This window comes from Urocampus carinirostris, chromosome 17 (genome assembly GCF_059441175.1).
Source record: "Urocampus carinirostris isolate Australia breed hairy pipefish chromosome 17, RoL_Ucar_1.0, whole genome shotgun sequence".
Lineage (NCBI taxonomy): Eukaryota > Metazoa > Chordata > Actinopteri > Syngnathiformes > Syngnathidae > Urocampus > Urocampus carinirostris.
In genome coordinates, this window is record NC_142365.1 from 11,245,034 (window position 1) to 11,264,616 (window position 19,583).

General features: G+C 39.6%; 1 protein-coding gene across 5 annotated transcripts in view; it reads right to left on the minus strand.

The window, feature by feature from the left end:
• cadm1a (cell adhesion molecule 1a) overlaps window positions 1-19,583 on the minus strand; it is a 424,802-nt gene that overhangs the window by 28,894 nt on the left and 376,325 nt on the right. For 3 of the 5 annotated variants that reach the window (XM_088320580.1, XM_088320577.1, XM_088320582.1), the window contains one exon: window positions 14,276-14,308. The exons of the other annotated variants lie outside the window; for them this stretch is intronic. In XM_088320580.1, coding sequence (XP_088176706.1) covers window positions 14,276-14,308 — 33 coding nt within the window. The remainder of the gene's footprint in view (window positions 1-14,275; window positions 14,309-19,583) is intronic. 5 annotated transcript variants of the gene reach the window in all.

Genomic DNA, 19,583 nt, shown 5'->3' on the forward strand with positions numbered 1-19,583 from the left:
ATCCCAGCAGTCATCGGGCAGTAGGCAGAGGACACCCTGAACTGGTTGCCAGCCAATCGCAGGGCACACGGGGACAGACAACTCGCTTGCTCATTCACACCTAGGGACAATTTGGACCGGCCAATCCACCTGAAATGCATGTCTTTGGAATGTGGGAGGGAACCGGAGTGCCCAGAGGAAACCCACGCAAGCACAGAAAGAACATACAAACTCCGCACAGGAAGTCCGGTAGCTGGATTTGAACCCACACAGGAGGTTCCCAAGACCTTAGAACTGTGCCGCACACGCGCAAACCACTGCCACACCGTGGCTGCCATTTTAGGCTCACGTGCTTCAGAAAATATTGTTTAATACTAAAGTTGCAGGGGCCAAATGTTAAGGTAATTGCACATACTTTTGACTTTATGGTTAGTTTTGCCGTGCATTTCTCTCTAAATCAGTTTTGAGTATTTATTTATTGTAACTAATTTTGTATTATGGTTGCCGTGGCGCCCAATTGGCCGCGCCCGTGTGTGTCACGGTTGTCATGGTGCCCAATTGGCCCCACCCGTGCGGCTTCAGCTGCAGCTTGTTGACGGATTGGCTCCCTGTCAGTATTTAAACTCTGTCCTGTCAGTCCCCTTTTGTCGGTCCGTCTGCGAATCTGTTTTACACGGCAAGCCCTTTTTTTGCAGGTCCTGTTTTTTTTCTCCTGTTTGCCTCCCGCTACGATCTGTTTTGATCTCGACCACGTCTGCACTCTCGTCCCGAATTACGACCTGTTTTGATCTCGACCACGTCTGTTCTCCCGTCCCGAATAACGTTCCGTTTTTGATCTTGACCACGTCTACTCTTTTCTCCCGGCTTCGACCCATTTTATGACCTCGACCACATTTTTTGCTCTCTTGTCCCGGCAACTGACCAGTTTTTCCCCGCTCCCGACACCACCATCGCTCGCCACGGAAATACCACTTCCGCGTCCGAGCAACCCGCTCCCCGCAACCAGCGATCTCCGGATAGGTTGTGCAATTCTTTCCCTTCTTCCCAATTAAATTGTGAGTAACGTTACGCGAGTGGGTCCCGTTTCCGTTCGGGTCTTGACATTTTGTGTTTACTTTTTTTTTTTTGTTACTTATTCATTTTGTATTTTGTTATTATTTATTTATTATATATTTAATATTTATCTATTTAGTGTTTATTTCATATTTGTTTTGTATTTATTTATGCAGTATTAATTTATTTATTTTGGATGTTCTACTTATTCAGTATTGATTTATTTTGTATTTTGTGTTTTTTTATATTTAATTAAAATTTATATTGGAATTGTTTAGTACCCACTTTGTATTAATTTATTTAGTCTTGATTTATTTTGAATTAAAAAATTTATTTTTTATTCATTTAGTATTTTTATTTTGTATTTATGTAAGATTTAATGATTTCAGATTTAATCCATTTTTATTTTGTATTTTAAGCATTTATTCATCTTAAAATTATTTAGTAGTTATTTATTTTAGTACTTAAGTATTTCGTATTTTTAGTATTTACAGGATGCATTTATTTCATATTTGTTTAGCATTTTTATCAGTATTTATAATATTTTTTAGCATGACTTTAGTCAGTATTTATAGTATTCTTTTGTTTTGTATCGATTTTTATTTATTTAGTATTTACTACAAAATTATACTACAGAAACTCTATTTCTCTCGCTCTCTCTCTCTTTCTATGTCTCTTCTCTCTTTCATCAGCAGAGATGCCTGACAGCATACACTGGTTTACCCCCTCTGCATCATATGAATATATATCAGTCATTCTTAACTATCCTTTGCATTCACATCTATCCTAACACATACTCTTGCATCCATTAAATTACCCAACCACATATCCAGGGCATGTGACAGAAACACAACAAAAATCTGCCTACAGAAACCTTGCAGATATCCTACTACAGAAATACTCCAAAATTCTAACTACAGCGGGCCCCTAGCCGGATTTTCGATCCTAATGCATTTTCCCACCTTTGGTCTAGATCAGGGGTTTCCAACCTTTTTAAAGCGTCAAGGTACTTTTTTGTCAATAATTAGCGCAAAGTGCAACCAGTTTGAGATTAATGTCATGTCCAGCATGGTCGCCGTGGCGACCGGCTGGCCCCGCCCCCTGGGCACCGGCTGCAGCAGATCGCCTAATTTGCGTGTGTGCTTCTTAAGGGTGGGTTTGGGTATTGCCGGTGTCTGGTTCATTGCGTTTTCTGTTCTGCATTAATCTGTTCTGTCTGACTTGAGGAAACCTGTGTTTGCACGTTCTGAGTAAAAGCCTGTTTTGTGAGTATTCCTAGTCTGAGTTCCTGTTTGCCTGTAAGCCTGTTTTTGTTTTGTTTTGTCCCTGAGTGTTGGACAACTTTTATTTTGCTAAATAAAAGTAACTGGTCGTTACGCGATTGAGGTCATCCCTCCTGCCTCCGATCTGGTCCGGTCCCGTGACAATTAATTTCTATAATAGCAACTTTGCTAAATGGCTTGCTAAATAGCTAAAAAGCTGCTTGATAGCTAGAAAAGTAAAACGAACTAAAAGTCAGCAAGATAGCTAGATAAAAGAATAAAATGCCAACTAAATAACCCGAAAGAAAACACTAGCTAGCTAGCTAGAAAGGAGGTCAAAGTTTGGCTTGATAACAAGCAAAAAAGGTTCATCGTTAGCTGGATAGCATGTAAAAAGCTAACTGGGTAGCTTGTTAAATAGATAAAAATGTAGGAGGATAGCAGCTACAAAGCTAAAATGTAGCCAGATAGCTAGCAAAGAAAACTGCACCATTTTGGCTCATGAACTGTTTTTTTTCTTATTTCTAAAATAACAATTTATCATGTAATTACTATGTTATTACCATGTTATTATTGAAATAGGTTTAAATTGACTCAGTGAACCAATAAAAAAAATCTTTGACTCGAAAATCACAATGACCCCCAGCAGAGCTCTTTTCGGTACATATGGGCGGGACCCTCAACTGTCTCTAGGGGGCACCGCATTAGAGACCCCTGGTCTAGATTATTAAAACGGTGTATCATTTATTCATATTTAGCATCAGGTAAACGTAGTTGTCTAGATAATCACCATTTGAACGGATTTTTTTCTCTCTCCCTGAATGCACCTCGGAGGCAAAGAGTTGGCGAGCGCTCGCAGGTGTCTCATTTGCAGAAAGTATCGGTGTCTCATTTGCGGCAGGTATCGAGAGCGAGGCGACAGATGGGCTCCGACGCCGGCGTCCATCAAAGTATGAAAAGTCACGACCGGCGCACTAACAATCCGCGCGCCACCTTCGAAAAAGGCTTTTGGGCTTTTAGGGGCTGTTAAGTGGAGTGCAGTGTTGTTCAGTTCATTTGACAGTTGAGTTAGTTTGGCAGGGTGGTTCATTCAGCGCAGAGGATCAAGAATACACGATCTGCTCACTTTTTAAGGTACTGTCTAATTTTACTAAGAAATATATATATACACGTATTTTTATCTATTTAAAATTATAATTACAATAAGCATACATATTTTGCCAACATGTAAAAATGTATTTTTTATTTGTTTCACTTTTTTTCCCCCAACGGATTCTCATTTTTTCCAGCAGATGCTCATCTTTTGCAGTGGATACTTATTTTTTCACTGGATATTATCCCCCTATGAAGATGATGCTCATTTTTTCTAGTAGTTGCTTATATTTTCCAGTGGATGCTTATTATTTTCAGCAAATTCTCATTCTTTTCAGTGGATTTTCATTTCAGTCCAGCTTTCCATGCTTATTTTTTTCCAGGGTGTGCTCATTTTTTCTAGCAGATGATCATCTTTTCCAGTGGATTCTCATTTTTTTCAGTGGATTCTAATTACATTCCAGCGGATACCTAGTTTTTCCCCTGGGTATTTTTCCCCCAATGCAAATTCTTTTTTTCAGCAGATGTTATTTCTTTCCTAGCACATGCTCATTTTTTCCAGTAGATGTTCATCTTTTACAGCAAATGATGATAGGGGATGCTTATTTTTTCAGCAGATTCTCATTCTTTTCAGTGGATTCGAATTTCTTTCCAGCTTTCTATGCTTTATTTTCCAGGGGTTGCTCATTTTTTTCGAATATATGCTCATTTTTCCAAATAGATGCTCATCTTTTCCAGCAGATGCTCATCTTTTTCAGTGGATACTTATTTTTTCACTGGATATTATCCCCCTATGAAGATGATGCTCATTTTTTCTAGTAGTTGCTTATATTTTCCAGTGGATGCTTATTATTTTCAGCAAATTCTCATTCTTTTCAGTGGATTCTAATTTCAGTCCAGCTTTCCATGCTTATTTTTTTCAGGGTGTGCTCATTTTTTACCAAATAGATGCTCATTCTTTTCTAGCAGATGCTCATCTTTTCCAGTGGATTCTCATTTTTTACAGTGGATTCTAATTACGTTCCAACGGATACCTAGTTTTTCCCCTGGGTATTTTTCCCCCAATGCATATTTGTTTTTTTCAGCAGATGTTATTTCTTTCCTAGCACATGCTCATTTTTTCCAGTAGATTTTCATCTTTTACAGCAAATGACGATATTTTCCGGTTAATTGTCTTTATTTTCCTATCAAATTGTCGTTGTTTTTCCAGTTGATACTAATTATTTTAATTATTTTGACTGGATATTATCCCCCAATGAAAATTCTTTTTTTTTTTTCAAACTAGATGCTAATTTTTTCCAGCAGATTCTTATCTTTTCCAGTGGATACCAATTTTTTCACTGGATATGTTGATAATGCTTATTTTTTCTAGTAGTTGCTTATATTTTCCAGTGGATGCTTATTATTTTCAGCAAATTATCATTCTTTTCAATGGATTCTAATTTCAGTCCAGCTTTCCATGCTTATTTTTTCCAGGGTGTGCTCATTTTTCCCCTAATAGATGCTCATTTTTTCTAGCAGATGCTCATCTTTTCCAGTGGATTCTCATTTTTTTCAGCGGAATCTAATTACATTCCAGCGGATACCTAGTTTTTCCCCTGGGTAATATTCCCCCAATGCATATTCGTTTTTTTTCAGCAGATGTTATTTCTTTCCTAGCACATGGTCATTTTTTCCAGTAGATGTTCATCTTTTCCAGCAAATTATGATATTTTTCCGGTTAATTTTCTTTATTTTCCTATCAAATTGTCGTTGTTTTTCCAGTGGATACTAATTATTTTAATTATTTTGACTGGATATTATCCCCAATGAAGATTCTTTTTTTTTTTTCAAACCAGATGCTAATTTTTTCTAGTAGATGCTTATTTTTTTCCAGGGGATGTTTATTTTTTCAGCAGATTCTCATTCTTTTCAGTGGATTCGAATTTCTTTCCAGCTTTCCATGCTTTATTTTCCAGGGATGCTCATTTTTTCGAATAGATGCTCGTTTTTCCAAATAGATGCTCATCTTTTCCAGCAGATGCTCATCTTTTTCAGTGGATTCTCATTTCTTTCCAGTGGATATACTGAGTATTGTCCCTCAATGCAGATAATTTTTTTTTTCAGCAAATGCTATTTCTTTGCTAGCAGATACTAATTTTTTCCAGTAGATGCTCATATTTTCCAGCGAATGAGCATTTTTTCCAGTTTGTTCTCATTTTTTTCCCCGAGCAGATTCTAATTTTTCTTTCCAACGGATACTCAGTTATTCCACTGAATATTACTTAACCCCTCCAGCAGATTTTCCCAGTAGATGCTATTTATTTTCTAGGAGGCGCTCATTTTTTCCAGTAGATGCTCATTATTTCCAGGAGGTGCTCATTTTTTCCCAGTTTATGCTCTTTGTTTCCAATACATGCTCATCTTTTCCAGTGGATTCCCATTTTTTTTCAGTGGATTCTAATTTATTTCCGGCAGATATTTTGTTTTTCCACTGAAAAGTACTTCACGCCCCCGACAGATTTTTTTTTTCCCCCCGGAAGATGTTTCTTTCCAAGCAGATGCTAATTTATTTCCAGTATATGCTTAATTTTTCCAGCACGTGCTCTTTTTTCCCCTGTGTTTGCGATTTTTTTCCTATACGTGCTCATTTTTTACAGCAGATGATCATCTTTTCCAGAGGTTTCTCAATTTTTTTTCCTATCAATAATGATCAATTATCAATGGATTTCATTTTTTTTTTCTTTAGCAGCTGGATACTACTTTTTTTCCAACAGATTTCTTTTGTCTCAGTGAATGCTCATTTTTTCCACTGGACGCTTTTTTTTTACAATGGATGCTCATTTTATACAGCAGATGATCCTCTTTTCCAGAGGATTCTTAGTTTTCCCACCAGATGCACATTTTTTTCAATTTACCGTAAATTCCCGACTATAAGCCGCTACTTTTTCCCCAAACTTTCAACCCTGCGGCTTATTCAGTGATGCGGCCAATTTATGTAATTTTTCTAACGGCCGCTGAAAGGTAAAATTTAGACTGCAACTTCTTAGCTTGTGCACAATTTAAATTAGCGTGGACATATCCTCATCATGCAAATTGCAAAAAGAAAGGCACATGACGCAACTTTCAAGTCAAACGCAATCGAGCAGTCCGATATAGCAGGAAACAGAGCCACCACACGTAATCTTAAATTTGCGAGCGTGATGCTAGCGTGTTTTTGAAAAAGGGAGCATGGTATGACGTCTACATGACAAAGTCTCTTTACCATTCTGAAGGAAGATGACTTTGATAACGTCGGTTATAAGGAGGAAGATAAGGATGGTTTACCGTGCTTATTACAAATACAGTATGTTTTTTTAACAGAGCTGCTTACTGTGGTGAGAGCGTGTTTCTAGTAGCGTTTTGCTACCCTTCACAGGCACGGATTTGGATGAAAGTTATAATATTATTATTAAAGGTTTGAAAACTCTCTCGGTGTACCGTCTTTCTTTGTAAATATGTGTAACCATGTATAATATGTATTTGCGACTGTATATGTTTGTAATGTATTTATTTTAGAAACCTATTCTGATATGTTTTGTACGAGCAAATGAGAAAAAAGGGGCGGGGCAAACGCGGGCTGACGGGAAGTGGAGTAAAGGTGAGACGTGTTTGTGGACGCGGCCGACAATAGTGGATATATATTTTTCCCACCCTTACATTTGGAAATAGACACTTTTTTCCTTGGATTACTTTCAACGGGCACCCGGACTCTGCAGGTCTGCAATAAATCTTAAGTACCGGTATCGTTTTCCGTTCAAAATGCCGGCTATGTTTTTTGGACTTTATCGGGTATGGGTTAATTTCGTGTTTGAATTGCGTTTTTTCAATGTGGGCGTATGCGGCTAATATACAGGTGCGGCTTTTGTGTATGTACAAAATCGGTTTTCCTCCCGAATTGTGGTGGGTGCGGCTCATAATCAGGTGCGCTCTATAGTCCGGAATTTACGGTAATATCTGGTACGGCAGTGTTAAGCAGCACGGCAACTCTTATGACGGTTTTGCAGGCAGCCGGCAAAATATTCTATTACAACTAAACTCAGTACAGTAACTCAATACATTACAATGTCGCCATCTGGTGTCGAGATGTTGGGTGGAACTGACTCCGCTCGTAAGTTTATCAGTGTTTGAATTCAGAAAGAAATTCTGCAAACGATTTCAATTTCAATCAAGGAACCAATTATTTAATTCATCCTCCTTCATGGTTCACCGCTAGACTCTGAAAATAGCATTAGCACGTTAGCATTTAGCGACACCAACAAACTCATGTTGCCGAGGCTTTTAACGGCTTTCCCGGCGTTGAAAACGTCTTCCCTGTGAGTCCCACCGAGCCGCTGCTCAATTATCCCCGCTACTTTCCCCCGCCTGCTGACAGCCGCGTTGACAGGTGTGCACTAGCAACCGCTCCCCCCAATTTCCCCCCTCGCAGATGCGCTCACCTCTCTCGACAGGAAATTAATCGGCTTGCGGCTAGCCGTCAACTGCGTTAGGAGCTGACATCCTTCGCTAAAGTGCCCTTTTGTTTAAGACTTAAAGGATTCAAAACATCAAATGTTATTAAGGACTCAAAAAAAGGCTCGCATAAAAAAAAAGGAAGCGAAGGTTAGCGTGTCTAGTTTAGCTACGTCATTGCAGCCCAGAATCTCCTCTTTACTGCAGCGCCCAGTTTTCTTAAGTAACCCAACCATCCATCAATGGTTAAATGATTATATAGCATCGGATTGTGTTTTTATGGCAATGAGATAAACACCCATTTTTTCAAGTGTATAATACAATTTCTTTCGGCCCTCAGTCTCTCTTTGGAATTAAATTAAATTATATTGCTTTCACTGAGTCTTGGCCCTTCGGTTGCCAGGAGTGCTTTTTAAAAATGAGTCAAAGTTTCTATAGATACAAGAATGAGTGCTTGCCGTATGTAATCTACTTTTCATTCAGCCCTTAGTCTCCTCTTGGATACATGATATTGCATTCACTGTGTCTATGTCTTGGCCCTTGGGTTGCTGGCATTTTTAAAAACAGCAAAACTTCCTTCAACTGATATACATTTTTGCATTGTGTAATTCATATTCTTTTGGCCCACAATCTCCCATTGGACAAATCTGTTGATGTTCACTGCACTCAACAATTTCTAAATTAGATTGTGTTTACTGCATCATGACCTTTTGGCTGTTTTTTCTAATCTAATCTGCAACATTTTCTGCTAACAAGATAAATGTTATGAAGTGTATGAGCCCAGGCCCTCAGTCTCCTCCTGGATACTTTGTTGTTTTATTTTCACTCTGTCTTTGTCGACATCTCTTTTAAAAATGTGCTGCATTTTCTTCCCACAAGATAAAAAACATATTCTTTACAGCGTATTATTTACTTTTTCGGCCCTCAGTCTCTTCTTGGACAAATTTTTTCGTGTTCACCGTGTCTTGGCCCTTATGCCGCTGGCAGCACTTTTAATTTTTGAATGTGCAAAGTTTTCAGTCAATGAGATAAAAAAAAACTTTTGCAATGAATAATCAACATTCTTTCAGCCCTCAGTCTCCTCTTTGATAACTTATATTGCGTTCATGGCTTTTTGGGCTTTCGGTTGCCAGCAGTGGTTTTTAAAATGAGCAAAATGATTTGCCAACAATATAAGAATTCATTATTTGCAGTGTATAATCAAATTTCTTTCAGCCCTCAGCCTCTTCTTGGATAAATTGTGTTATAGTCACAGCACCAGCTCAGTAGCCTAGATGGTAGTGTGCCCGCTTTGAGACTGGGAGGTCGCTGGTTCGCGCCTCGGCCGAGACATACCTAATTGGTATAATGGCGGCGCCCTCTGTGGCTGCGGCTGCATCGACTCCCTACAACGGGTCAGGTGTATCGACATTTCGTTCTGTGTACATTGTTACAAAGAATGACAATACAAAGGAAATTATTATTATTATTATTATCTTGGCCTTTCGGTTGCCAGCTAGCTAATGAGCATTTTTTTTTCTGCTAACAAGATATACTGTATTTTCCGCCCTATAGGGCGCACCGGGTTATAGGGCGCACCCCCAAAAAATAGTTTTTGGTCCTATATCTTCCATAGATAAGGCGCACCGGATTATAAGACGCTACAATGGGAACGTCCACAAAACAGTCAGATGATTCAGTCCAACTGATTACCCCCTTAACATTCCCAAAGCTTGCAAAGAAGCAAATACGTGTCGTAGACACGTGCAGATGCGGTGTCCGTACGATGTCACTTAAATGCGTCATTTCAAATATCATTCGGAAGGTTAAAGTCTTGGAATTCAAGAAATGGCAACCATTCCTTAGTTTCTATTTTCTTTTTCGCTCGCAACTTTACTGTGCATATGACAATAAACACTTGGAATTGAGTTTAATTTACTCAACTCATCACAGCAACATTAAGATCGTTCTAAAACAAGATACCGGGAAATTTTTAAGCCGCACAACTCACCTAAGTTCTCACGTTCAATAATGATACGCAATCATGGTCTTCTTACAACCGTGAGTGAAGTAAATCCAGGAGAGTAAAATATCTACAGATCCAGACTAATGAAACATGTTTCTTTATGGCGTTGTTTAGCAAGCTTGCTATTCAGTCATCTTTTTCGGCCAATTGCAGGGTTTGTTTTGGCCATCTAGCGTATCCAAGGCTCCGAATAACTTCAGCCAATAGCGATCAATGTAACGGATGACTGACACATCTTTTTCGGCCAATTGCAGGGTTTGTTTTGGCCATCTAGCGTATCCAAGGCTCCGAATAATTTCAGCCAACAGCGATCGATTCAAATGATGATTGACACATTGGTTAGCCAATGAAACGCCGGTATATAAATCCCAGCATACACCGCGGACTACTCCACGTTCGGGAGAAAATCGAGTCGGCGGCTGTTGCGTAAGTTGCGAGACCTTGCGAATTTAATATTGAGCCATATATAAGGCGCACTGTATTATAAGGCGCATGGTCAGCTTTTGAAAAAAATTAAGACTTTTAGGTGCGCCTTATAGTGCGGAAAATACGGTAATATTATTTTGTTCATTGCCCAGTCAGCTTTTTTCCAGCCCTCAGTCTCTTCTTGGATTTTTATGGTCTCACTAGATTTTTGCCCTTCGGTTTGCAACAGCGTTTTTTTAAAGTGTGCAACTTTTTTTCTTAACAAGATCTTTTGCAGTGTATTGTCTTCTTTCTTTTGAGTCTCCTCTTGGATAAATGTTTTGTGTTTACTACTTCCTGGCTCTTCAGTAACTGGCAGGGCTTTTTTAAATTGAACAAACTTTTCGTTAAATGAGATAAAAATGCCTCGTTTGCAATGTATAATAATCCAGCTGCTTTCTGCCCCCAGTCTCCTCCTGGATAAGTAATTTTGCCTTCACTGCATCTTGGCCTTACAGTTGGCAGCAGTGCTTTTTATTATGAGAAAAATGTTCGTTAAACAAGATAGGAATTTATTTTTGGCAGTGTAAAAGCCACTTTCTTCCAGCCCTCAGTCTCCTCTTCGATAAATTATATTGTGTTCCCTGTGTCTTGGCCCTTCAGTTGTTGGCAATGCTTATTTGAAAAATGCAATTTTTTTTATGTGGCTTATACGTTCTTCTGGCCCTCAGTCTCGTCTTGGATAAATTATATTGCGTTGAGGTCATCTTGGCCTTTTGGTTGCCACTACTGCTTTGCTGGATTTTCATTAAATGAGATAACATTTTCTTTTTTGCGGTGTATAATCCTTTTTCTTCCGGCCCTAAGTCTCCTTTTGAATAAATGTTATTTGTTTTCACCACATCTTGTCTATTTCAGTGCCGACAGCACTTTTTTTTGGAAGAAATTGTAGTCAATTAATACATTTTACTTTTTTTGCAGTGTATAATCCACTTTTTTCTGCCCACAGTTTCCTCTTGGATAGATCATATTGCATTTACTGCATCTTGCCCTTTTGGTCGCCAGCAGTGCTTTTGTTATTATGAGCAAATTTTCTGTTAACGAGATAAGATTGTATTTTTGGTAGTGTGTAATCCACTTTGTCCCGGCCCTCAGTCTCTTCTTGGATACATGTTTTTTGTGTTCCCTGCATCTTGGCTTTATGGTTGCCAGCAGTGTTTTTTATTTTTTACTATCATGGGCAAAATATAAGGAGATAATAATTTATTTTTGGAAGGGTATAATCCACTTTCACTTGGACCTCAATCTCCTTTTGGATAAATTATATTGTGTTCACCGCGTCTTGGCCCCTAAAATTTTGAAAATGATTATTATTACTTTTATATACGTGCAAATCTTGACCTGCCAGCCCCCGTTGCGGAGCAAAACGGTCTAGGCGGCCGTTCCGCATCAGTGGCCTTTATTCGGCGAATCACAACAAGCCAGCCATTGCCATGGCAACAAGACTTCCTGCGCCATTTCCGGCGCTGTGTCGGTCGCGGGTGCAATGAATGACACGGCGAGGTGATTCAATGGCTTAATTGAAGCCTTCAGCTTTCCATTTTTTGCTCCACTATATGGCACACCAGATTACAAGGCGCACCCCCAAAAAATAGTCTTTTGTCATATATTTTCATATATAAGGCACGCCAGACTAAAAGGGGCATAAAGACTACAGTTGAAGCTTCCATGTGGACAGGTACATGTTAAGGCACCGCTGATCGAAATCACAAAACAAATTATGCAATCGGAATCGAACCCAGGGCAGCACGGCGGCGCAGTGGTTAGCGCGTGTGCGGCACAGTTCTGAGGTCATGGGTTCAAATCCAGCTACCAACCTTCCTGTGCAGAGTTTGCATGTTCTCCCCGTGCTTGCGTGGGTTTCCTCCGGGCACTCCGGTTTCCTCCCACATTCCAAAAACATGCATGTCAGGTTGATTTGCAGGTCCAAATTGTCCCAAAGTGTTAAAGAGCGATCGAATTGTCTCTCCCTGTGTGCCCTGCGACTGGCTGGCAACCAGTGCGACTGGCTGCCCACTGCCCGGAGATAGCTGAGATGGGCTCCAGCACCCCCGCGACCCTACTGAGGATAAGCGGTGCAGATAATGGATCAAATGAAATGATCTGCATTTATATAGCTCTTTTCAAGTCAAGACTTCCCAAAGCGCTTTACAGTGTGCTTCACATTTCCCAATAGCTTATGGGGGTATTAGGGGTTCAGTGTCTTGCCCAAGGACACTGAGACATGTAACACGGAAGAGCCGGGATTCGAACTGCGATCTCTTGATCCCGAGACGAGCGCTCTACCTCGTGAGCCACTGCCGCCACTGAATGGATGGATGGATGCAATCGTACCCAAGTAGTGTCGGTGAGAGTGCCGACAAGTTACCACTAGATCACCAATGATACAGATAACATTTGAAATGGCATTAAACCATATCCTATTATCACACTAATTTGACTTATGGTGCCACAACACTAACTTGCATATTGCATTCATATAGGTTAAACAGTCTCTGTACTTCATCTATGCATCAATAACATCCATCCACCCATTATCCTCTTTCTTTTGATCGTTCGCACTCAATTTTGGTTGCACTAAACAACAGTGAAATTTAGTGGTAAGTTCAAAATCCTTTGATGTCTTCTCTCTTTAATTCGAGCGTCGATTAAAGTTTAAGCTTAACAGTAGCAGTGTTCATTTTACCTGTGAAAAGTGATGGGTCCCGGGGACTCGCATGCTCAAAAATCTATGGGTCCCAGAAATTTAGTGTTATCGAGGTTGAAATTGTAATTCGGTGACAAGTATATAATAAAAATATATATTCATTCAGTTTTAATCATCAAATTATTAATTCATTTTCTGCATCAAATTATTGTTGGTAGTATACCGATTGAAGGGATAACCACAAACCTGTCTTTTTTTCATTTTCTCCTATTATACTTCCGTTTTTTCTTAACTTCTTTATACAACATCATAATTCGTAATATAATGCATCAAAGCAAGTGAGCCGTTTGAGAGCCGGCTCTCTTGAATGAGTTGAGCCGAAAAAGCCGGTTCTCTAAAAAGAGACGGACTTTTCACTACACAACTCGAGATCGGCGTGTAGACGAAAACTCGAACCGCGAGACCAAAACAACATCCGCCGGATCTGCCTGACGAAAAGTTTGGAGTGCGGTAAATCTTTGTTTAAAAAAATGTAATCGGGTAATAATGACAATTTTGGGGCAAAATTTGAGACTATGCGTCCTCAGCAAAAATGATGCATCTAGGACCAGGGTTGGGTAGGGTTACTTGAACTTGATTACTTTCAATTACTTTTGAATTACTCCAATACCAAATATGCTAATAAAAGACAAAAGAAACTAAATTTGAATAAAATTACTAAATTTTGTGCAAGCTTGGGGAGTAACGGAATACATGGAACGGCAAAAATGATGTTGGCAAGCTGTTTTGATTTATTTTCATTTTGTTTCTGTTTGTTTTATGAATAAAATTATGACTCACAACACATGGTAAGCTTTCTCTCCTGGCTTTGATCTCTTTGATCTCCGGCAAAACTGACATAAAATGCAACAGAAACAAAATGAAAATAAATCCAAACAGCTTGCCAACATCATTTTTGCCGTTCCATGTATTCCGTTACTCCCCAAGCCTGCACAAAATGTAGTCATTTTATTAATATTTAGTTTCTTTTGTCTTTTATTAGCATATTTGGTATTGGAGTAATCCAGAAGTAATTGAAAGTAATCAAGTTAAAGTAACTCTGCCCAAGCCTGTCTAGGACGCAGGGACGCGGGCAAACGAGAACACTGCAGTAGTACTCGTGTGTCAGAACTAATTACGATCACTAAATGTCAATTTCACATTGTGACCCCCAACCTCAGAAGGGATTGCGTAGGACATTTTTTCACAAGGTGCGGGTAAATAAAGAAAAAAAAGAAAGAAAAAGAAAATAGAGATACCAACCATGAGCTGCAGGTTCAGTGCTGGGTGTGGTGTCTGAGCGAGCGAGCACACAAGGAAGAAGACACGGTGGAGGAGGAGGAGGAGGAGGTGCGCAACAGGAGGTACGGCATGCAGAATACAAGGAGAAACGGGGGAGAGAAAACAAAAAACAAACATAAGCAAGCTGTGCAAACGGCGGAACATACCACGACACGAGACAACGGACTATAGGGAAAATCCGTGACAACCGAGAAACTGCACACACGGAAACACTGCAAAGATGAAATCTTATACAACTGTTCTCATTTGAAGCATAAGACAGACTTAAATAGTATTAAACTGTTTAAAATCAAATTGGTAATTGCACTACAATTCATTACATCCACTACACAGCATCAAACAGAAGAGCAGCTTCAGCGACAGACTGCTGTCACAGTCTTGTTCCACAGACAGACTGAGGTGATCATTTCTTCCTCATGCCATGAGGCTCTTTAACTCCACCCGGGGGAGTGAAAGCCCACATTAAACCCCCACATTTGCATATTGCCCTATTTTCATTACAGTGTGTATTTTCTATAGCACTATTTAAATACTCTATAGCAAAACGTTCTATTGGGTATTTTTGTATTGTATCTATCTATCCATCCATCCATCCATCCATCCATCCATCCATCCATCCATCCATTCATCCATTCATCCATCCATCCATCCATCCATTCATCCATCCATCCATTTACTTTTAAATTAAATGTTAATTTTAAATTCTATGTCACTTTAAATTTTATGTATATGTGTGCACTATATGGGGCAGGTTTGAATTGCATTGACGGTTTGCATAATGACTATTAAGGCGTTTGATTCTATTCTATTCTATTCTATTCAATTCTATTCTAGCTAGCATTTATTCAGCTAGCACAATGGTGGGCAACTATTTGGAGTTGGGGGCCGCATTGGGTTAAAACATTGGGCCATCGGGGCCAAATCCTGGAGACAGATCCATTGTACGGCACAACGTTGCAGTGTTGCCATAAGGATGTATAACACACGTAAAGTGGTTCATGTTGGTGGTATTTTCTACATATCGAGCTTGTTTTTTACCTCTATTTTGGTGTAAAACGTCAGTATGAGAAAAAAACGTTCTAATTCCATGCAAACTATTTTTTTTTCCGAATGTACAGTTTAAAAAAAAAAAAAAAATATATATATATATATATATATATATATATATATATATATATAAAAACACATGTAAAACTGTCTAAAAACTGAAAAACTCTTGCAAAAACACTACCTCATACGAACATGTCTATGTTTCTTGCACCAAATGCATATGTTGACTATTTTTTTGCACTATGATGACTATTTTTGCACCAAATGTATAATTGCACAAACCCATACGATACCAAACTGTATTACGATACTAACTGTATGTAACATCCTACATGCCGACATTTCTTGTGTAAATGTTGTGTAAATTATAACTATAACCTTATCCTCCTTGTTTTATAACCTTATCTTCTCTGTTCCTTCTTGGCTTTTTTACCTCACTGTGAATGCGTGAAACTGGAGTGTCATGCCCAATTTCATTGTCACAATATGTTCACCCATTTTGTAACAATGACAATAAAGCTATATTCTATTCTATTCGATTCTGTTCTATTCTAATTCAATATTATTTCATTACATTGTCCCCGTTTTCCCCCCCTCCCATTATGCATCAACATGTGGAAATGGCAGTTCCACATATAGTACACAATTCTTTCCCAAATGTACAGCACGTTATAATGCTATTGATAGATACATAACTCGTGTTTGTTGGTGGTATTTTTTTATAATATAGATCTTGTTTTTTTCTCTTTAAACCAGTGGTTCCCAACGTGGGCGGTACCGCCCCCTGGGGGCGGTGGAAAGACCTGGGGGGAATGGAAGAATGGAGCGTTAGGGGGGCAGCAGTCCAAAGTCGAGGTCAGAAGTTTAAACGTAGTGCAGTTGTGAAACCGCAAAGCACTGTGTTTTTTTTCAAGGTTTCGTAGTGAGTGATGGAGTTTTGGCCAACCGCAACTGTTACTGTCAAGTTCTAAAAGCGCCGACCAATCAGAGGCAAGTTTTAATAATGGCACAAGCCAATAAACACAATTCAAAGTATGCAAGCACCACACCATGCCACACCCACCGTGTGAGCTCATTGAGTGTCATGGCGGACTCCGTAAACATAGTCCCAGAGTCAACAAACGAGAAGGAAACGAAACTTGCACCGAAGAAGGGCTGTATATCATTTGTTTGGACCTATTTTGGTTTCGCTAGGAATACACTGGGGAGCCAAAGGGGGCGCCAGCCTGTAAGTTTGGGAACCATTGATTTAAACTACCGTAAATTCCGGACTACAAGCCGCTACTTTTTCCCCAAACTTTTAACCCTGCGGCTTATTCAGTGATGCGGCCAATTTATGTAATTTTTCTAACAACATGACGCAACTTTCAAGGTAAACGCAATGGGGCAGTCCGATATAGAAGGAAACAGAGCTACAGAGCGTGGGACGACGTCTATATGACAAAGTCTCTTTCCCATATTGAAGGAAGACGACTTTGATGACGTCAGTTATAAGGAGGAAGATGAGGACGGTTTACCGTGCTTACTACAAGCACGGTATGTTTTTTTAACAGAGCTGTTTACTGTGTTGGGAGCGTGTTGCTAGTAGCGTTTTGCTACCCTTCACAGGCACGGTTTGGGATGAAAGTTATAATATTATTATCAAAGCTTTGAAAACTCTCTCGGTGTACCGTCTTTCTTTGTAAATATGTGTGACCATGTATAATATGTATTTGCAACTGTATATTTTTGTAATGTATTTGTTTTAGAAACTTATTCTGATATGTTTTGAACGAGCAAATGAGAAAGAGGGGGCGGGGCAAACGCGGGCTGACGGGAAGTGGAGTAAAGGTGAGACGTGTTTGTGGACGGGGCCGACAATAGTGGATATATATTTTTCCCACCCTTACCTTTGGAAATAGACACTTTTTTCCTTGGATTACTTTCAACGGGCACCCGGACTCTGCAGGTCTGCATTAATTGTTAAGTACCGGTAACATTATCCGTTCATTTTGCCGGCTGTGTTTTTTGGACTGTATCGGGTATGGGTTAATTTCGTGTTTGTATTGCGTTTTTTTCAATGTGGGCGCATGCGGCTAATATACAGGTGCGGCTTGTGTATGTACAAAATCGATTTTCCTCCCGAAATGTGGTGGGTGCGGCTTATAATCAGGTGCGCTCTATAGTCCGGAATTTACGGTAACCAAGTTAAATATTACTATAAGAAAAAGTCGTTCTGTTTTTCCTGTCATATGGTACGACGTTGTCATACAGCTATATGGATATGACAGTCTGTTTTTGTGGTATTTTCTTAATATCGATCTTGTCCCCCCCCTTCTTTTAGTGTACAACGTCAGTATGAGAAATATGCGTTTAAATTCCATACAAACACGTTTTTCTCCCGCAGTTTTACGATAAAACGCCAAAGTGTTGCCATAGAAGTATATACCATGCATAGAACGGTCTTTCTCTGTGTCATTTTTCTCAATATTGATCTTTTTTTCGTTCTCTATTGTGTAAAACATCAATATGTGAAAAAGACGATTTCATCTCACTCAAATAAGATTTGTTTCCTATCTTACAGAAAGTCGTGCGCGCCGATTCCCGCCATCTTTGGAGCCGGCAATTTACCTTAATCGAATCAGTTCCAGTTGACTGACTCCAATTTGGGAATGGATTGGGAAGAGGGGAAGGGGGGGTTAGTGAACTGAGAGAAGAGGGGGTAATACTTCATATTATGTTTGCGAGATAGCGTGAGAATCCTGCTCCCTCGTTGCCAGATGCTGTTTATACGATTGAAGACCCCGACAAAAGCGATATTTATTTTCCGTTTCCCGACTGCGGCCGATTGGTTCATCAGCCTCGTTCCATCAATTAAGCCGCCTCCTCCTGATTGACCGATTTGCATCGTTCATGATCTTTTTTCCTTCAGCCGACGATTAAACGGCAATGTTCTCCCTGGCGGGAACGTGATTGGTCGTATTGTGTGGATAGTAGGGGGTCACAATCACTTAAGGTCACAATGCTGTGGATCAGACAGGATGTGAACAAAATGTCGACAAAAATCAATAGAAATAGTCGACAATGAATTTAATTTTTCTGACAGAGTAAGGTATCTCTACATGAATACAATCTCTGCTGAGAGTGGCTCATGCGAAATAGCGTCTCTGTCTCGAGCATGGTCGTCAACATACCGAGATTACGGCGTCAAAATCAAGTGCGCGGTCAGAACCCTCTAAAAGTTGGGAGCATTTTAGTTTGAAAACTACGTAAATAAAGACACATTTTTCCAACAGAGTAAGGCGTCTCAACATAAATACAATCTCTGCTGACAGTCGCTCCTGCGAATCAGCGTCTCTGTCTCGAGCGTGGTCATCAACCTACCGAGATTACGGCGTCAAAATCAAGTGCGCGGTCCAAACCCTCTAAAAGTTGGGAGCATTTTAGCTTGAATACTGCAAAAATAAAGAAACATTTTTTCGACAGAGTAAGGCATCGCGTTATGAATACAATCTCTGCTGAGAGTCACTCATGCGCAATAGCAATTCTCTCTCTCTCTCTCTGGCGCGTTCTTAAACATACAGAAAATACAGCGTCAAAATCAAGTGCGCAGTCCCAAACCTTTCAAAGTAGGGAGCATTTAAACTTGAATACTACGGAAATAAAAACACATTTTTCCGACAGAGTAAGGTATCTACATGAATATAATCTCTGCTGAGAGTCGCTCGTGCGCAATAGCGCCCCTCTCTCGAGCGCGTTCATAAACATACTGAAATTACAGCGTAAAAATCAAGAGCAAGGACCAAAACCTCTAAAAGTTGGTAGCATTTTAGCTTGAATACTGCAAAAATAAAGAAACATTTTTCAACAGAGTAAGCCATCTCAACACGAACACAATCTCTGCTGAGTCGCTCATGCGCAGTAGCGTCTCTGTCTCAAGCGCGGTTATCAACTTACCGAAATTACGGCGTCAAAATTAAGTGTGCGGTCCAAAACCTCTAAAAATTAGGAGCATTTTAGCTTGAATACTGCAAAAATAAAGAAACATTTTTTCAACAGAGTGAGGCATCTCAACACAAACACCATCTGCCACAATCTTCCCATGTATTTTTCAGGTCCACAAATATATCTGCAATTTGTATATGCAATTTTTATTCTTGTATGTGCATTTATCAAGGCATACGATTTTCAGATCTTGAGTAAATTGCGATTGTATTTAAACAATACGTGTATGAAAATT